Source organism: Pituophis catenifer, unplaced genomic scaffold (assembly GCF_029215685.1).
Source record: "Pituophis catenifer annectens isolate HBS135680 unplaced genomic scaffold, rPitCat1.0.hap2 SCAF_1, whole genome shotgun sequence".
NCBI lineage: Eukaryota > Metazoa > Chordata > Lepidosauria > Squamata > Colubridae > Pituophis > Pituophis catenifer.
The window spans coordinates 171900426-171921688 of record NW_027256881.1 but is presented as its reverse complement, the minus strand read 5'-3'; the positions used below and the strand labels follow the sequence as shown (position 1 = coordinate 171921688).

The 21263-nt window shown below is 42.3% G+C and overlaps 1 protein-coding gene across 1 annotated transcript in view; it reads right to left on the bottom strand.

The window, feature by feature from the left end:
- Positions 1–21263, bottom strand: part of ABCA12 (ATP binding cassette subfamily A member 12) — a 326573-nt gene that overhangs the window by 150418 nt on the left and 154892 nt on the right. The window contains exons 22-25 of the mRNA XM_070956774.1: positions 17853–18032; positions 17070–17382; positions 15225–15339; positions 372–701 (exon numbers count right to left, since the gene is read on the bottom strand). Coding sequence (XP_070812875.1) covers positions 372–701; positions 15225–15339; positions 17070–17382; positions 17853–18032 — 938 coding nt within the window. The remainder of the gene's footprint in view (positions 1–371; positions 702–15224; positions 15340–17069; positions 17383–17852; positions 18033–21263) is intronic.

Below are 21263 nucleotides of genomic sequence, written 5' to 3'. Positions count from 1 at the left end.
GCGCACATGTGCGAGCAAAGCAAGTGTGCACGCGTGGGCACAATGCGAACCGGTAGTAAAGGTAAGTAGAACCCACCCCTGGGCAGCACCATCACAGGAGATATGTTTTGTGCAATAAAGGACCCAGATTCAGTACTTGGCAAGTCAAATGGATACTTCAGGCATCCTAACAATTTCCATCTCAAGCAGTGAAGTGCCATATTCAATTAAAATGGGGCGTTACTTGACATACCAAAAACCAGTTTCTAATGTTCATGCTACTATTGTCTGTGGCTGCAAGACAAAGCAAACCCAAATCTATAGGTAGATTGCTTCCCTCACAAAAGACCAATTGTAAACTCTTTTTTTCTAGAAAACAAAGACAGATTTACCAGTAGGCTCTTGATGGTAAAGCTCATCTGATTTTCAACAACTAGGAGGACAATGAAGGGGAAAAAGGCCAGGATGTAGACCAGGCAGCCAACCAAAGCAGCAATGTTTGTATTGTTGAAGAATACACTGATGAGATAGCACATGGCTATGATGGAGAAGCTGTAGTCCAGAATGTACAGGAACAAGATCACAACATTTATTTTTGGAAGGATATTCCCAAATTTGAGAATAAAAATAAGAAATATGTTAGTAAGCAGGAGAAATGTGATGCATTCGATGAACCAAGCAAAGAAGTGACTGCTGGAATTTACACCCATCATCTTCATATACTATGGAAAAGAAAAAAAAATGAAAACTTCTTAATGAGTAAAATGCATAATCTATAGTTCAATTGTAATCCTTAAATATCGAGTCATTAAGACACATTTTATCAACTTGTCTTCTAAAACAGAAAGGTTCAGTAGTAGTATGCATTATTACAGTAGCTTCATTTCTATAGCCTTGGAAAAGCTAGTTTATAGGTCACATGCAAATGTCAACCCACTACAGCTCACACTTCATGAATTGTGGATTAAATCCTTTTCCATCCCAGTTCCTATTGTTGAATCTCAGACCAAGAGACAAGCTAGAACACCTATTATAAATAGGGAAGTGGGAATCTCTATCTTGTAATGGACTATTTAAAAAAAAACTCAGCCAAATAATTAAATAGCAAATAGTTTACCTCCTCTCTCAAAAAACAAAAACAAAACCAGTCCCTCAATCTAGTGGAAGCCAATCCATTGAACAAATCATATAGTTCTTTTTGAAATATGGCCAACTTAAAATTCTAGGGTATTTTTTTTTTCTTCTCTATTGCAAATATTCATAACACAATTGTTAGTTGGTAGAGAAGATTTAAATCTGAGTTAGTGAAAAGTACAAGGAATCTAAGAAACAGTTTTCCCCTCATGCTGTATTTGTAGTGCAGAGTACTCAGACTCTCTTAGAGAGTAATCAAATTCTCCTAGCTGTAATACAAAATAATATGAAAAATCCCGAGAATGAAGCTTAGGGTGTGATCACTTCTTTTTTTTTAAAAAAAATATTTTATTAAGTTTGTAAAATGCATTAAGTATCATTTCTATTTACATCGGAAGTGCAGTGTTTATACATATATACATATACACAAGATATGCACCTGGTATTTCTTAAGCTACTTATTCCTTTTATTAGGCACATCTTTTTCTCCTTTTTTTATTTTATCGTTCATCCATTCATACCACCTTCCCCAAACAGTATGGTATTCTGAGTTTTCATCCTCATTTATTTCATGTGTTAGTTTGCTCATCTCTGCGCACTCCAGTATTTTCCTAATTATATGTTCTTCTGTTGGCAGATCTTTCTCTTTCCAGTATTGTGCGTATGCCAGTCTCGCAGCAGTGGTGATATGTATAATTAAATAAATCTTTTTCTTTCCATAATTCCTCTTTACTATTCCCAGGAGAAATATTTCAGGTGTCAATTCAATATCTTCTCCAATTATTTCTTGTAACCATCTCCAAATCTTGCTCCAATACCTTTTCGCATCAGGGCATGTCCACCACATGTAGAAGAAGGTGCCCTGCCCATGACCACATTTCCAACAGTTTGGGTGAATATTTGGATACATCTTTGCTAGCCTAGCAGGGGCTAGATGCCACCTGTGTAACATTTTATACTGGTTTTCCTTATAAGTCACTGCTCTGGTCAATTTATAATTCCTATTCCATGCCTCTTCCCACTCATTAAAATTTATACTGCATCCAATATTCTTCTCCCATGCTCCCATGCGGTTTTTAATTGTGTCCTCTGTTCTATCTTCATCTAGTACAGTGGTTCTCAACCTTCCTAATGCCGCGACCCTTTAATACAGTTCCTCATGTTGTGGTGACCCCCAACCAGGGGTGGGTTCTAAATTTTTTTACTACCGGTTCTGTGGGCGTGGCTTATTTTGTGGGCGTAGCTTGGAGGTCATGTGACTGGGTGGGTGTGGCTATCTGGTCATGTGACTGGGTGGCCATGGCTATGTGTATAGGGACTACTCAGAGGGCTGAAAAAAGTCATTTCTGACAGGTCCTCGCACTTTTGACTGGTCCTCACACTTATGACCATCCTCACATTTATGCCCGTGCAGCATTCTTAACAACCATGTCACTCATTTCACAACTGCTTCTCTTCACCATGGTGACAAGATAGGGCAAAAACGTAAAATGTGAGGACAGTCGTAAGTTCGAGGACTGGTCAAAAGTGCGAGGACCAGTCAAAAATAACTTTTTCAGCCCTCTGAGTAGTCCATATGCACAAAAGGACTACGCAGAGGGCTGAAAAAAGTGATTTCTGACAGGTCCTCGCACTTTTGACCGGTCTTCGCACTTATGACGGGTCATCATTTATGCCCATTGTAGCATTCTTAACAATGTGTCACTCATTTCACAACTGCTTCTCTGCACCATGGTGACAAGATAGGGCAAAAACGTAAAATGTGAGGACAGTCGTAAGTTCGAAGACTGGTCAAAAGTGTGAGGACCAGTCAGAAATAACTTTTTCAGCCCTCTGAGTAGTCCATATGCATAAAAGGATACAGCAATAGAGAGGGATGAAGGAAGGGAAGGGAAATTAGAGTAGGAGTGAGGGTAAGAGAGGGAGGAAGAGAGGAGGAGAAGGAGAAAGGAAGAGGAAGTAGGGAGGAGAAGAAGAGGGTGAGGAAGAGAAAGTAAGAAGGAAAGAAAAGAGAGAGGTGGTAGGTTTGAGGAGAAAGATTGCTGTACAATAAAAAAGATGAAAGGGAAGAAAGGCAACCCCAAACAAATATAAAGATATTAAGATAAAGAATGAATTGTTAAACTTTAAAGAATAAAAGAGAACAAATATGAATAAATAACAATAATTAGAAACACACATACAAACATACAATGTATTTTCTTTGAACAGAGTATTTGGCCGGTTCATAAATTTAAACAGTGTTTAGTCATTTCAATTAAATTTACAATTTCTATATTTCCTTTTTGCCATATTTATTCCTCATCTATTTTTGTAAAAAACCAATATTACCCTTCATCCTTATCTCTAATCTTAATCAAATTCAATTTTTCCCTTCTATTCTATATTATACCCCTTCCCATTGTCATCTATTTTTATATCCATCCTCACATTGGTTAATTATGTAATATTACAGTTGTTTAATATGAATTCAACATTTTAATATAAATCTATTAGTTATATAACTCTTTTTTGTATATTAATCAATATGAACATGAATATTCCAATTATTTCCATGCAATCTAATTTCTTACAAATCAATTAATTATATTTACCAATAATAATAAACCAAATAATTTCCCCCATATATTCCTCTAAACCACAACTTAACCATTTCTGCTTTCAACACAATATACAATTAATAGTATCTCAATTATTACAATTCCCTAGTTAAATAGAGCTTTTTTTCTTTTGTGTTTTAAAATCTCCTCTTTTTCCCTAAATTTCCCGTTGTTTGCACCTACCTTTTTTGGTGAGGAAAAAGAAAAGAAATCTGCCTGCCTAATTTTCCAACGTGCAAAGCCAACAGCCTGCTTTACTTTCTCTTTCGTTTTTCAGTATAGCTAGGGGAAAAAAATCAGCACTCTTTGCAAGCAAGGAGCAGAGCCCTGAGCAAAACAGCTGAGAGCAAGGGCTAATTAGCCTCTGCTGAAGCTCCAGGGGCCAATAAAATTACAAAAAAACACCCAACCATTTGTTAAATTGCTGGCTCCCCCGCCCCTCGCCCACCACTATTTATTGGCAATGAATAGTGGTGCGGAGGGACGGGGCAAGCCAGCAATTTAACAAATGGTTCGGCTGCAGCACTGGCTATAGGGCGGCCCTTTGAAGCCCCGTGGCAAAAATTTAAAGTTTTTTTTCCTCTAGCCATCGGAGGCAGCAATAGATTGGGAGTGGGTGGGGTAAACGAACGGCCGGCGATCCAACAGAGCAGAGAGTGAGGGTGAGTGAAGGCGTGGGGGGGGGGCGAGAGAGGGCTTTGGCGACCCCTGTGAAATGGCCGTTCGACCCCCAAAGGGGTCGTGACCCCCAGGTTGAGAACCGCTGATCTAGTAGGTAGTTATATAGTTTGGCCAAAATATTTTTTTCTGTTCCCATCAAAACCTTATCGAATCCACTAGATCCTAGTTCTAAGCCACATTCTTCCTTGTCTTTCTGGTATCTAGACTTTATTTGTAGATAAGTCCACCAGTCTAAATTGATACCTTGATCTCTCAAGGCATCGCTAGACTTAAGATTTCCTCCTTCATCTAGTATGTCTTTGTATCTACACATTTTCTTCTTTCCCCATCTATTAGGATAAATCAGGGCCTCCATCGTGGAGAGCCACTTTGGGACTTTTTTATAATATCGCTGTTTAATTGCAGTCCATGTTTGTATTAAAGTATCTCTAATTTTATGCCTATGAAAATATGTTTTCTTTTTCTTCTCTGTGTCCCATAAATATGTGTGCCACCCTTTCTGTAGGTCGTGGCCTTCCAACGTTAGAATCCTTTCATTTTCCAGAGTGGCCCACTCCCTTATCCATACTAGCTTGGCTGCCCTGTAATATCTTTCCAAATCCGGGAGTCCAAATCCTCCTAAATCCCTTTTTCCTTGTAAGATTTTAAGTGAAATCCTTGGTCTTTTCCCACCCCATATAAATTTCCTAATGTTTTTGTTAAGATCTAAAAAGAATTTCTTATCCAGATTTACAGGTATCGTTTGATACAAATACAATAATTTTGGGAGGATGTTCATCTCAATCGAGGCTATTTTGCCTAGAAGTGACAATTGTATTTTCTTCCATCTATCCAAATCTTGTTTTATTTTCTTAGTTAAGGGGATATAGTTGTCTTCCTTTAGAGATGAACACCTTGAAGTTATCCAGATTCCTAGATACTTTATTTTTTTAACAACCTGTAATCCCAAATTGAATATCATAGATCAAGATGACCTGGCACAAAAAATAAAAAGAACAAAACAATACTATTTTGAGAATGCCAACAAGTCAATGGCTGGCTTATAAATTAAAAAAGGAAAATGAAAAAGGGACAATCCATATATTAGAAGACTCTAAGGGTAATTAGTTGAACAAAGAAGAGGATAAATTAGAGATAGCTAGGGAATACTATGAAGCTCTTTATAAAGAAGAGGAGATCCCAGAAGAAAAAATAGAGAATTATTTGGCAAGTGAAGAGCTTCCACAGATAACAGAGGAAGAAAGGGAAATGCTCAATGGAAAGATAACGGTTGAAGAATTAAAAACAGCGCTCTCCAAACTCAAAAACAACAAATCGCCAGGCCCGGACGGATTCCCAGGAGAAATATATAAAAATCTAGAAGAAATATTACAACCAAAATTAGTGGAAATTTACAATGAGGCATTGATGGGCTCTAAAATCCCAGATTCGTGGAGGGAAGCCCATGTCACACTACTGCCAAAAGAGGGTGCCGACTTAAAACAAATTCAAAACTATAGACCAATTTCTCTCCTAAACTCCGACTACAAATTATTCATGAGTATAATGGCGGAAAGAACAAAAAAAATATTGAACACTTGGATACACAAGGATCAAAATGGATTTCTCCCAGGGAGGCAGATTAGGAATAATCTGAGAATTGTGTTGGATGTTCTAGAATATTATGAAGAACACCCAGGAAAGCAGATGGCCTTAGTCTTTGTAGATGCCCAGAGGGCATTTGACAATTTAAATTGGAATTTCATGATTAAACAAATTAAGATAATGGGATTTGGAGCAAATTTTGAAAAGATGATAAAAACTATTTATGACAACCAAAGGGCGAACATCTTATTAAATGGAAACAGGACCAAAACATTCCAGATCAGGAAGGGGGTACGACAAGGTTGCCCCCTATCACCACTATTATTTATTTTGGCCTTAGAAGTTCTGCTACGGAAAATCAGGAATAATGAGGAAATTAAAGGATTAACAATCAGGAAAGAGGTATATAAAACGCAAGCATTTGCAGATGATGTGGCCTTGATTTTGGAAAACCCATTAGAATCCGGACAAAAAATTTTAGAGTGGTTGGTAAATACGGAGAAGTAGCAGGATTCAAATTGAATGAAACTAAAACCAAAATACTAACTAAGAATGTGACTGAGGTACAGAAGAAAGAGATAGAAGATGTGATCACTTCTTATGCCATAACACTTACAGTAGATTATGAACTAAAATAATCCTAATTGGGAAGATATTAGGTAATTTATTTTTTTTAAAAAGCCCCACTCTAGTGGAAAATAGGGCTGCCCTTGAAGACCACTCAGAAACTACAATGTCCGGAATGCAGTAGTTCAGGGAGTTACGTATGAGAATCAATTTAATCACATAGCACAACTACTCTGAGAGTTACCAGTTTGGTTTGGTTACCAGTTTGCTTTTGGGTATACATGTAGTCAGTGGTGCGATTCAAGGGATTTAACAATCGGTTCTCTGCCCTAATGATTTCTTCCAACAACCAGTTTGCCAAACTGCTCAGAAAGTTAACAACCAGTTCTCCCAAAGTGGTGCGAACTGGCTGAATCCCACCACTGCAAGTAGTCCTGGAAAAATGGCAGGCCACTTAACAAATATTCAAAATTACACAGATTGGGGGGAGGGGGTGTTATGACAGCAATAGTACCTCCACAGTTATTTGCCCTTATGACAGATCATGGGGATGCTGCAGAACCCCCCACCTCTCTTCCTCCCCCCCCCCATTCCTGCCCCGACGGGATCCCACAGCACTTGGGCTTGCTCCCCATGCTGTATGGAAGCAGTCACCATTTTCAGGGCCTTGATAATTCCTTGCAGAAATGTCTGGCTTGCCAAAGCCTAGCAACAGTCGGGAGATTTTTGCAGCTGCCTGAGGACCAGCTGATCAGCAGCCAAAAAGCTCTGAAAGGTTAGGGAACTGGTTCTCTTTTTTTGCCACCAAAAGCAGGGCACCTTGGTAATAGGAAGAGGAGGAAAGAAACAGGAAAGGCAGGCATTCATAGTGTTTTCCTTCCCCATTGTTTCTCACTGCCAAAACAGTCAGCTGTGTGGTGGTCTGACTCTCAGGGTGAGGGGAGCCTTGGGAGGCCTGGGATACTAGGCCTCCCAGTATCTCCCCCATGCCTGAAAGGGAGAGCAGGGATGGCTGGTCATTACTTGAGGCTTTAACGTTTGTTGTGATTTCCAATCCTAATGGACAGGCTCCACTAGGGTCATAATTTGAGGACTATCTGTAATTCATAATGCTGATGTCCCCTGTTGTGGCTCCGTTACCTGAGCCTGTGTCATCGGCAGGAGAGGACTCTGAGAGTGAAGGAGAGGAGTTGGCAAGGCCTCCCTCTCCAGGACCCTCCTCTCTGGCAATGCCTTCAGTGTCCGCCAAAGGGCAAGAGATAGGGCCAGGGCCAAACACGTCCACGCAGCCACAGATGGACAGTGATGAGGGTAATGAGTCTTGGCTGGATCCACGCCAGCGTCGCAGAGATAAGCGCGCGCAACAGAAGAAAAGGCGTGCCCGAGATTAGGCTGAGTCATTGGACCACACCCCACAGAATATAAAAGGGAGCGTGGTGGCCAGTCAAACCTTGTGACGAACAAAGCTGAAAGCTTCCACGCCATTCTGCATTGCCGGACTTTTTGCTATAGACTTTGCTGGATTATCTCTGGACTTGATTGACTCCGTAATTATTGAGCTGTTTCTTTTGATGTACCGGGAGTGGGGAGAAGTTATCTCTCCTCTTCGTAAATAATACGAAGAGCAGGCAGCCACTAGGTTGTTGCCAAGTTCCGTTATCATAAGGAAAAGGATTTTGCCGGCTGGTTTGGTCTTTAACGCTTGAACGTCTGTTGGTGTGTGCGCGTGTGGTTTATTTTATTTATTTTATTATTATTTTATTAATTTTATTTCTATACCGCCCTTCTCCCGAAGGACTCAGGACGGTGTACAGCCTAATTAAAAACACAAAGACAGACAATATTTAAAAATAATTAAAATTATTAAATATTAGGCCCAATTTATCAAACCCCGAATTTAAAAACCCAATTTAAAACCAATTAAAATCTTTATATTGATAGCCCAGCCTGGCGGAACAACATGGTTTTGAGGGCACAGCGAAATACACGGAGATCAGAGATTTTGCGAATTTTTGGGGGGAGTTCATTCCAAAGGGCAGGGGCTCCCACAGAGAAGGCCCTTCCCCTGCCATGGAGCGCTTTAAAGGTGGTGACCAACACCTTGAATCGCACCCGGAAGACTACTGGGAGCCAGTGCAGCTCACGCAGGAGGGGTGTCACGTGGGCACAATGAGTTGCGCCCATAACCACCCGTGCGGCCGCATTCTGGACCAGCTGGAGCCTCCGGGTGCTTTTCAAGGGGAGCCCCATGTAGAGAGCATTGCAGTAGTCCAGTCGGGAGGTGACAAGGGCGTGAGTGACTGTGTGCAAGGCGTCGCAGTCCAGAAAGGGCCACAACTGGCGGATCAGGCGAACCTGATAAAAAGCCGCCCTGGCCACGGCCGTCATATACATGTTACATGTAAAGCCGCTGGGTGAGATCATCCGTGGTTTCGGGGTGAAGTACCACCAATACGCTGATGACACCCAGCTGTACATCTCCACCCCAGACCACCCCAACGATGCCCTTGAAGTGATGTCCCGGTGTCTGGAGGCTGTGCGGATCTGGATGGGGAGGAACAGGCTCAGACTCAACCCATCCAAGACCGAGTGGCTGTGGTTTCCGATGTCCCGATATAGTCAGTTGACGCCATCGCTGACTATTGGGGGCAAATCGCTGGCCCCCACGGAGAGGGCTCGCAACTTGGGCGTCCTCCTGGATTCACGGCTGTCATTAGAAGAGCATTTGACGGCCGTGACCGGGAGGATTTTTAATCAGGCTCGCCTGATTTGCCAGTTGTGTCCCTTTCTGGATCGGGACTCCCTACACACAGTCACTCATGCCCTCGTCACTTCCCGCCTGGACTATTGTAACGCTCTCTACATGGGGCTCCCCTTGAGGAGCACCAGGAGGCTCCAACTGGCACAGAGTGCGGCCGCACGGGTGGTTATGGGAGCAACATGGCGCTCCCATGTGACACCTCTCCTGCGCGAGGTGCACTGGCTCCCGGTGGTCTTCCGGGTGCACTTCAAGGTTTTGGTCACCACCTTTAGAGCGCTCCATGGCTTAGGACCTGGTTATTTATGGGACTGCCTACTATCACAAACAGCCTCCCACCGGCCGGTACGCTCTCATAGAGAGGGACTCCTCCGGGTGCCGTCAGCCAAACAATGTTGACTGGCGGCCCCTAGGGGGAGGGCCTTCTCTGTGGGGGCACCTACTGTCTGGAATGAGCTCCCCCCGGAGATACGAAGGATCCCAGACCTGCGCACCTTCCGCCACGCTGTGAAGACCTTTTTATTCCACCAGGTGGGCTTGGCCTAATCCTTTCCCTCTTTTTTAATATGTAAATTTTAATCTGTTTTAAATTATTGGGGTGTTTTAATTTGTCAGGGCCAAAATTATTTAATTCGATTTTATCTGGTTTTTTAAATTTTTTGTATCTATGTATTTTATTGTTTGGCTGTTCACTGCCCTGAGTCCTTCGGGAGTAGGGCGGTATACAAATCAAATAAATAATAATAATAATAATAATAATAATAATAATAATAATAATAATAATAATAATAATAATAATAATAATAATAATAATAATTTCTTCTAAAGACAGCCGTGCGTCCAGGAGGACGCCCAGATTGTGGGCCCTCTCTGTGGGGGGTAAAGACTCACCCCCAATAGTCAGCGATGGTACCAGCTGACTATATCGTGGCACCGGAAACCACAGCCACTCGGTCTTGGAGGGGTTGAGTCTGAGCCTATTTCTCCCCATCCAGACCCGCACGGCCTCCAGGCAGCGAGACATCACATCAAGGGCATCGTTGGGGTGGTCTGGGGTGGAGATGTACAGCTGAGTATCATCAGCGTACAGATGGACTCTCACCCCAAAACCACGGATGATCTCACCCAGCGGCTTCACATAAATGTTGAACAGAAGGGGCGAGAGGACCGACCCTGCGGCACTCCCCATGCAAGGCGCCTCAATGTTCTGGTTGGGGACAGAACATCCCCTTTAAAACCCTTCATCGCAGTGGTGGGTTCGCACTGGTTTGGGCAAACTGGTAGCGGTAATTTGGCCTGGGTCGCCGAACCGGTAGTGACCACTGGCTGGCCATGCCCCCGAACCAGTAGCTCTGTCACCACTCGCTTGCCCCTCCCCACAACTTCCGGGAGCAGCTGACAAGGAGGCAGCCACTGGGAGGCTTCTCGCAGTTGCATCAAAAAAAGAAAAAGCCTCCCAGCCGTTGTCTCTTTGAGAGCTGCTTTGTGGCTGTGGTGGCTGGCTGTAGGCTGCTGAAAACTACTGGAGGTCGCTGAAAAAGCTGCTGCCGTCACATCCCATTGCCTGCTGTACTGCGCTCAGATTGACGCATCCGATTGCCTGCTGCTTCAGTCCGAGAGCAACGCAGCAGGCAATGGGATGCACGTGCATGGCTGGCGCGAAGAACAGGGGGCGACAGCAGTGGCTTTTTCGGCGACCTCTGGTAGTTTTCGGTGGCCTGTGGCCAGCTGCCACAGCCACAAAGCGGCTCTCAAAGAGGCAGCAGCTGGGAGGCTTTTTCTTTTTCGATGCAACTGCGAGAAGCTTCCCAGCCGTCCCCTCTTTGCCAGCTGCTTCCCAGCAGCAGAGGCTTTCTGGAGGCCACTGAAAACTACCGGAGGTCAGCTTGCTTTCTGGACTCTGGACCAGCCACCACAGGAGAAAGGTAAGCAGCCAAAAAAAAGAGGCGGTGGTGGGGGAGGAAGCAGGGCTAGGGCCAGGGCTGCTGAAGGAGGGGAAACAGGGTTACGTGTGTGATTGGTGAAGGGAGGGCGGGGCGGCATACAGGAGGAGGCCTTTGATAGATTAGGCCAGGCCTGGGCAGAAAATAAGTAGATAGGTAGAAATAAAAAAAAATTCCTACCTTTGTCTATGGGTGTGGGTAGGTGGGTGGGGGGGTCATGTGACTGAGTGGCTGTGGCTGTGAATGACATCAAGTTGGCCATGTCCACAGTTACATGACCACCAAGCCATGCCCACAGAACCGGTAGTAAAAACATTTGAGACCCACCACTGCTTCATCGGCTACGACTTATGTATCTTTACAGTTGTCTGTTCCTAGTAGTTTCTGTCCATCCATTAAACCCAGAAAGAGAGGAGTTTATACAAATACTCTTCTCTGACATAGTGACATCTGCTGGATCTCTGGAGGTTAGATTTCTATGTTGCTTCCCCTGATCTCTGGAACAAGGTTCCCCCAAATACTTGATCAATGATTATGTTCCTAAATTTTTTGAAAAGATCTATCTGTCTCCTTCTCTTTCTTAGTTCTTTCAGTATGTCTTTGAAACTTGGTATGTTATAGAATCATAGAATTATAAGGTTGGAAGGGACCTTGAAGGTCTTCTAGTCAGACCCCCTGCCCAAGGCAGGTGACCTTATATCCTCCTGAAAAAATGATTCTACAATCTCTTCTTTAAAATGTCCAGTGATGGAGCACCCACAAGGCAAGCTGTTCCATTGATTAATTGTTTTGTCAGGAAATTTCTCCTTAGTTCCAGTTTAAATTTCTCTTTAACAAGCTTCCACACATTGCTCCTTGTTTTGCCCTCAGGTGCTTTGAATAATAAGTCTACCTCCTCTTCTCTGTGACAGCCCCTTAAGTACTAGATGACAGACAGCTATCATCGATCCCTTCATTAGGCTAGAGTCTAGACCAGGGGTCTGCAACCTTAAAAACTCAAAGAGCCATTTGGACCCATTTCCCACAGGAAAAAAAAAACACACCAGGAGCCACAAAACCTGGGTGGGTTTGGCCAACTCGATGTAACGCATTCCCACCCTGTCACATGACCCCCCAGCCACAAAACCATTCTCTCTCTATGTCTCTCTCTCCCCCTCTCCCTATCTTCCCCTCTTTTTCCTTCTCTCTCCCCCCTCCCCCATTCTGAATCTCTCTGTCCCTCTCCCTATCTTCCCATCTCTCCCCCCTCTCTATCTCTCCCCCCTCTCCTCTCTCCCCCATGTCTCTCTCTCCCACTATATATCTCTCTCCCCCTCTCCATCTCTTCTCCCCTCTCTCCCCCTCTCTCTGTCTATCACTGTGTGCATGTCTCTCTATGTCTCTCTCCCCCTCTCTGTGTATCACTCTGTATGTCTCTCTCCCCTCTCTGTGTATCACTCTTTATGTCTCTCTCTCTCTCTCTCTCTCTCTCTCTCTCTCTCTCTCTCTCTCTCTCTCTCCTCCTTTTATTTCTTCTTTTTGGAAATCCGGTCTGGCTGAGGAAAGATCGCCAGCAGCGACTGTCCTCCTCCTTCCACCCTCCTTCTCCTCTTGTGACCCCATGGCCGGCTGTGGCTGAGCCGGGAGTGTGTGCATGCATGGGGAGACCCTCCACGACCAAGCACCAAAGCGTAGCAAAGGCATACAGGCTTAAGGAGGGTCTTAACAGGATGCAACAGGATGAGGCTTCTCTCCTGCACTGAGGCTCCAGCCATCGCCTTGTCATGTTGTCTCCCACCCTCGGCCAAGCGCAAAGGGCATGAACTCCAGGCTGAAGCGGCAGGAAGTGAAGGCTGCCTTATGAGCAAATGTGGCGGTAAGGCAGGTACAGGGCCGCTTTGCTCCTGTACTCTTCGGCGACCCTCCTCCCCCTCCTCTTGTAACCCCCTGGCTTGCTGTGGCTGAGCAAGGAGTGTGCACATGTGGGGGAGACCCTCTTTAAGCGAGCGGCCGCCCACCCCGTGTGTGCCTTGTTAGATCAGGCGCAGGAACAGAAGACGTGACCAGCTCGATACATGTAACAGCTTTATTTACAATGTAACAAGTAAAAGAAGACTGCTGGCGCGCTGCCAGAGCTCTCCTTAGTTCGCTCCCGGCAGACGCACCGCCCCTAGACAGGGATTCAAATCTCCCGCCCGATGGCTGGCAGCCAATCAGGGCGGATGTCCTTATAAGGACATAACATGCCTTTCCTGTGCTTTGGTGCTTCCTGGAGGAGGGTCTCCCCATCCGTACACACACTCCCAGCTCAGCCACAGCCTGCCAGGGGTTCAGAAGAGAAGGAGGGGGAGGATGGTCACCTGAAGGGAAGCCTCCGCTATGGCTGGCGATCGTTTCTCAGCCAGCCCAGATTTCCAAAAATATCCAAAAAAATAAAAGTGGCGAGGGGTGGGACAGTGGGACAGTGGCAGGGATGGGTTCTAAAATTTTTTACTATCGGTTCTGTGGGCGTGGCTTATTTTGTGGGCGTGGTTTGATGGTCATGTAACAATTCTTTAGGATTTAGCAGAGGTACTGGTCTACCAGGCTTTTAACTGCTTGCAGAGCCATACTGGTCTACCCATTTGATTTTGGAGCATTCCGGTCTACCTACTTGTTTTTGGAGCACACTGGACTACCACCACACTGCCTTTTACTGCTGATCAGCTGTAGAGCAGCCCTCTGAAGCACCGCGGCAAGAGTTTAAACAGTTTTTTTCCTTCTAGCCGATCAGCTGGGACTCGGGAGGCAGCGAATAGATTGGTGGCGGGGCCAGGTAGAGGTGGTATTTACCGGTTCTCCGAACTACTCAAAATTTCCACTACTGGTTCGCAAGAACCTGGGAGAACCGGTAGCAACCCACCGCTAGACAGGGGGCCACAGCAGGGGGCCCAAAGAGCCGCATGCAGCTCTGGAGCCGTGGGTTGCCAACACCCGGTCTAGACATTAACCGTTCATCGTACAGTTTGGCTTATCCATACCCCTTATCATTTTGTTGCTTTTCTGTGCCTCTAGGGCCTCAGCATTTATTTATTTTTTTTGCATTGTGGTGACCAGAAATGAACTCAGTATTGCAAGTGAGGACTCACTAGTGCAGTGTAGAGCAGTAGTATCACTTCTCATGATCTTAATGCTATCCCTCTGTTGATGCAGCCTAGGACAGCATTGGCTTTTGGGGAAGTTGCAACACATTGCTGGCTCATACTTAAGTGGTGATCCATTAGGACACCAACATCCCACTCACAAGTTATTACAGTTGAGCCAGTTATCGGTTATTCTATACATTTGCATTTGGTTTTTCCTGCCTAAGTTCAGGACCTTACTTTTCTTACCATTGAACTGCTTCTTTTGGATATTTTGTTCTTCTTTGCAGCAAAAAAAAAATGTACATGAATTGTTTGCTAACCATGCTTGGAGTATCTATATATTAATCCAAAATATTAATTCTTATATATTGTTTGACTGCTGTATTAAGTATATATATTGCTCAGACTCTACTATAATTGGAACAATCTCTAAGCCAAGTAATAACTAAAGCATATACTGCAGGTAAGATATGTGCTAAATGTGTATACCCAATACCAAAGAAGCATTGAGAGAGAAAGCCCAAATGTACTAGACATCAACCAGCAACACAATATTCACATATGTGCCTCTTTGCATTTGCAGAATACTAACTCTATTATTCCCATATTGAAACTCTATGAGCAGCCTAGCTAAGCAATATTTAATGTTAATGTTCTCAGGACAATATCTACCCCACAGCCATGCCTCTAATAGCAATTCCCAGTGAATTTGTTTGCATTGTTTGGAGAGAAGATTGGATTTTTATTATCCTGTGAACAAGTCAAGAGGAAAATACTATGGTTGGATTCCCTCTACATGCAGGCAGTCTAATTTTGCAGGATTAATTTGCAAGTAAAGTTCAGGATCTGGCAAGTATTCAAAGCTTCAGCCTACCTCATAAAGTCTCAGGTCTTTTTCTTGAACAAGCTTTTTCACAAAAGCTGCAATGAAAAGTGTCCAAGCAGCCATTAATGTAAATGGAAGAGAGTAGGTCACACTAGTCAGAAACCTGTAAAAAGTGAAGTAATTAATTAGATAAATCCAAAGTAGTTTCCCTTTGTGAATTATAATTAAGATAATTTTTAAAATACTATAAAAGCCTTTGAACAGTAAAAATATTTTCTCTCACACAGTCTATAATTAAAAAGTATTTGATCATTTTAAGAACAGGAATATATTTTGCTGGACGCAACTTCAGCCTTCTTTGACAAATATCTTGTCTTTCCTCAATCTCTAATCACGCTGGTACAGAGATATGAACTTTTGCACTGCAAAACATTGCACAATACAATATGTATAGCTACTTTGCATGACTCCTGATCAGTGGTGAAATATGAACTGGTTTGCTACTAGTTCGCTGGCCGCGCATGCACAGTTCGGACCAAATGCACATGTGCATGCACATTACATACCAAAAAGAGTCTTGGGAAGGTAAGTAGAACAGTGAGGGGGGGAAATTAGCTGTGGTGTGCAGTCTTGGGAACCTTTTTAAAAACTTTTTTAAAGCATTTTTTACTACCGGTTCGGGCAAATAGGTAGTAAAAAATGCTTTTAAAAAGTAAAAAAAAAGAGGTTCCGATGATCACAGCTGTGCCGCGCGATCATCCGAACCTTTTTTTTTTACTTTTTTAAAGCATTTTTTTATTACCTATTTGCCCGAACCAGTAGTAAAAAAATGCTTTAAAAAAGTTTTTAAAAAAGCTTCCGATGATCACGTGACACAACTGTGATCTTGGGAAACTTTTTTAAACCTTTTTAAAGCATTTTTTTACTACCTATTCACCCGAACCAGTAGTAAAAAAATGCTTAAAAAGTTTTTAAAAAAGTTAATATCAGCATATTAATGCTCACATAGCATTTTACAACTTTGCATGTCATTAAAAATTCCAGAGCAATGCACAATGAAACCATCAAGCTACAGTGATGTAATACAGTAATATACAGTAAATTCAATCAAGAAAAATATTAAACCTAGGTCAAATCAATGATTATTACATATAGCTGGCACTGATGGAATAATGGAAATAACCAGATAGAACTCTTCCATTTTTGGCTGAATCACTTCACTTTGTAATATTTCTCATCATAATGGAGAGATCATTCCATATACTGGACTTTTGCAACAACACATGTTCTCATTTACTTATGCAAAGCATCCTATGCAGAACATAATAACTCAATAGATCTTACATGAAAGATAAGTGAGGAGGCATTATGAAAACACTCTGCAAATACCTGAAGAAGTCCCTCACAAAAAATGCTATATCCTGCTCTCTGCTGACACAAACTGCAAGGTATGGAATAGTGGATTTAAATTAGAAGAAGGAAAAAATCATAAAAGTAAAGATTAATTTTAGCAATAGAGACAAATATTAAATGGGTGATGAGCTGTATTCAATCAAGCTAGATGACCATCTGTCAAAAATTCATGCAACTAAGCATAAGGTCACATTCACAGGCCTAAATTCAGTGGTGAGTAAAAAATAATTTATCATAATCACTGTTAATGGATCATAAAAAACTTTAACCCAACTCTCATTTGATACTTTCTTATGCATTATTGTACATCACAGTTTGGAAATCTCACATATTCATAATTTACAAGTTCAGCTGTAATAGAGTTTTGATTAAAAAAACAAATCAACATATATTCTGTTACTGGAATATCATACAATTAATAAGTTTTAGCTATTTCCCCCACTAAGATATTAAATATCCTGCCAATTCACATAGACTTACATGTCTTTATTATAACAAGGATATGGTGTAGCCTGAACTTGGACAGCTATTTCTTCTGCACTTTTCCCAGTCTGTAGTTCAATTATTGCTCTATCAATGCTATCTTGGATGTAGACAAATGCTCGACTGTAGATTTGGCTTTGAGAGGCTGAATTATGTGGCCCCACTGTCCAAATTTTTTCTCGTATTCTTTTTGTTGTTTGAGAAATCTTGCTGCTCATTCGAATGGTATAATTGACTAATGGTGGAAGGGAAAGTCCACTAGGTGTTATGTGTTTTCTTGTCCCACTTGAAGGTAACTTGAAAATGACACCTTTAAAAAAGGAAGAGAAACATTTGCAATTACCAAATAACTAGTATATGATAAAGATGTATGTGGCCAACAGAGGCTGCACCCTGATCTATCAATTGGGAGAATAATAAAATAAAAATGAATAATATCAGCTATGTTGGTGTAATTTACACCTTCTGTAATTACTATTGAGGTTACATTCAATCCAAATCCTTTACCTGTTCTTATGAAACAGAAGTATTTCCAGAGGGCTGCAGTGAAATGATATAGTCTGCTGGGTTTTGCCTTATACAGTACGCATTCCAGGATAGTTTACTTGTTGATAAAATAATTTAATTCATTGAAAATGAAAAACATGTCACATGTGCATTAGTTTGATCATATGAGTACTTTGAAATTATAGGTTATGGCAGGTTAGCTCAAATAATATGTCTAATCTTGATACTTTTTAAAAAGTTCCAGTGGGAAAAAATCCATACCACTTTACTTACTTGCCAAAAGTTCATTTCTCAGAAACAGATCTTTTGCCATCATCTCCATTTCCTCTACAGTTTTGCCTGGCTGAATGCGATCAAGCAGCACACATGAAGAGGCATTTATTGATAGTCTTGCTAAAATAATAAGTTGATTTATTATGTCAGTGCTATTCTGTAGTTCCAAACGTATATCATCTGTATGAGTTAAAAAGATAGGTAGTATTAAAAAAGAAAGAGAAAGCCACTTTGTGCAGTAATTAAGACATCAGAAGAGCAGGAGTCAGTGAGTTCTAGGCACAAAGCCATCTGAGTGACCTTGGACCAGTCATATTCTTTCAGCCCTAGGAAGGAGACAATGGCAAAGCACTTCTGAAAAACCTTGCTAAGAAAACTGCAGGGATTACTCAGGCAGTTGCCAGAAGACAACATTGACTCAAATATTAAATTAAATTAAATTCCTCATCAAATCAGAATGTATTGTCTGAGGCTCATGGGAAATAGTCCTCTTCAACATCATGAATAGGATGAGGAAAATTTTGGAAAAGAATGATAAGCATTCTCTCCATTTCCTCATCGGATTTTCAATATTCTAGAATACGGGTGTCAAACTCGGCACATCATGTTGCTGTCATGTGACGTTTCACAATGTTTTTCCCATTCACAAAGCTGAAGTGGGCATGGCTTGAGTGCAGAGGTGATATTTTGGAGAACTGATAATGGAAATTTTGAGTAGTTCAGAGAACTAGTAAATACCACCTCTGACTGGCCCCATCCCCATCTATTCTCTGCCTCCCGAGTCCCAGCTGATCGGGAGGAAATGGGGATTTTGCAGTAACCTTCCCCTGGAGTAGGGAGGGAATGAAGATTTTACAGTATCCTTCCCCTGCCACACCCACCAAGCCATGTACACAGAACCGGTAGTAAAATTTTTTGAATCCCATCATTGCTTGAGCGTGATGGTCTGCAGGCCGCCAGTTTGACACCCCTGTTCTAGAAGATTGAAATACATTTTCAAAAAAAATGATTACAAAAAATGACTGAAATAATAGAATGAAATTTAATGGAGATAAATGCAGTGTTCCTCACTCAGTAAACAGAACTAAAATGCTCAGCTTTAACATTTGGTTCATCCAGTTTGGCAATAGTGAAAAACATATTGGAATAGAAATCTCTTTTATATCCATTGTCTGCTGTTGATGCATGGACATACTCATACTCCTTTCTTGATAGTGTCATGCCCCAGCATATAATTTATATACTGTTGTTACTCTTAGCCCCATCTAGTGGCCGAAGGAGCAAATACCAATCTATATTGTTTTGAAGCTGACCCAATCCCTTTACCTATCAGCTTGCACTCTCAAAACAAGTGCATGCTGGGAAGCCACACTCCATTCTTCCTTTAGCATTTGAAGGAGACAGAAGCACAAGGAAGAATCCAGCTGATAGCCCTGGAGACATTTTCCCCTGGCACCTTCAGGGCTGCCACAGCAGAAATGAGTTGAGCTGTGGGAATGGGAGGGGGGAGGTAGAGATAGCTGGGTTTAGATTCAGGTTTCCCCACATGTGCCAATATGACATGCCTAATAAATCTATACTTTGAGGAATATGCCTGCCTTGGAGTTTTGATTCTGTTGGGTGTGTTACTTGGAATCCTGACACCAGCCTAATCTGTGGCACATGTTCATCCAAGGACAAACCCACATCTCACGCACACAGCATCGCTGTTTCACCACATCCTGTTCTTTAATAAAGCATCCAGATCTATGCACACAATTGTTATATTGGAGAATAGGTGGGTTAGCTGCATGTCAAGCTGCAGGCAGAGTAATGTGTAGTGAGGACAGAACAGTGAAACAGCGGCTACCCAGCAAGTGAGATCCAGGATACATGACTATACAGAAACCTGCTACTCTGCCAATGCAGCTACCTGCATACGGCCATACAGCAGTCTCTAAAGAGTCAAGCACATCCAGAAGACACCATGTCACAGAGCTGGGCATCTTCATACAAGACAAGGTCTCAAGTCTCTAATTCTTCCAAATGGTCATCAGCAAGTAATACATTGGCCATTGCCAGTGCAAAGGCTAGAGTAGCAAAAGCATGAGCAGCCTTTGCTGAACAAGAAATGGAGATGAAAAAAGAGAAAGCACAGTTAGAGACTGAAAGAATGCAGCAAGAGGCATCCCTGGAAATGCAGAAAGTCCTGTTAGAAGCGAACCTAGAGAGGCTTGCCATAGAGAAAGAAGTAGAAGCTGCCACAACTGAAGTCAAAACCCTAGAAAAAGCTGTATATTCTGACAATAAATGCAGTAAATGCAGCAACATGCTTGGGCCAGAAGCTGAACCCAAGATTCTCAGCAACACACTTCAGAGTACATCTATCAGCACTCCAGGCCAAGCAGCAATGCTCACCTTGATGGAAAAGACAATCTTCAAGTAGCAAGCCAAAGATGTTACTCAGAACCACTACAGGCTAGCCACAAGCCACAAGCCTATAAACGAAATAGCTTCAAGCAAAGCTGCACCTCTAATAGCAGACTCCCCACACCCAAGGTACTTGAGCCTGCAAATTATCCTACAGGATCAGCCTTCACACCAGAGCAGCATGGAAAGCACCAGCTGAAACTAGAGACTCCTAAAAGGTCTCTCACAACACCTTTTCACCACAGCAATGCACAGTCGGCTAATCAAGCCATCATAGACCTTGTCAAGTTCTTGGCATGACATGAGCTAGCTGCTAGTCACACAAGGATTTGAAAAGTGTAATGATCATCCTGAAAGCCATAGTGCCTGGTGATCTTCCTTCCAAAATGCCATTAGAGGTTTTGTCATGTAGTGAAGAGATAGATTTAATAGTTAAATTGCTTGGAATTGAATCTGCTGAGCATGCAAAATAAATCAGGACAATAAACTTAAACCACCCTGAAACAGATCTTAAAACAATCTGGGACAGTATTGATGAGTGCTATGGCTCAACAGAAGCAGTGGAAAATGCTCCTGAGTTAGGGAAAGTCCTAGAATCATCCCACAAGATCCTCCAATACAGCAACAGTCTGAAAGTAGTTTCAGGAGCTGTGCTTCAAAGCAGTTGGTGAGCCAAAGTTGAGGGGCAGGGCTGCAATCATTTTGTTGTTGGATAAAACAGCAATTTTGGAATTTATTTTTCAAAAGGACAATAAGTCATGCCTTTCATTTCTTAACCAATTTAGGAGACTATTATCTTTATTAGCTAAAAGAGGCTCTCTTTAGTCGCAGCCTGTTACTCCTTTTTGAAGCTCTACGCCATTTTTGAGACTTCTTTATTGTTAAATGATAAGGAAGAGGGTTGCTGGAGGCAGCTAAAAAGGAAGTGTGGAGTATTTTTTAAATTTTAATGGAGAAACATAAGAATAAAGGGATAAAAATTTTACTATTTTTAAAATAATC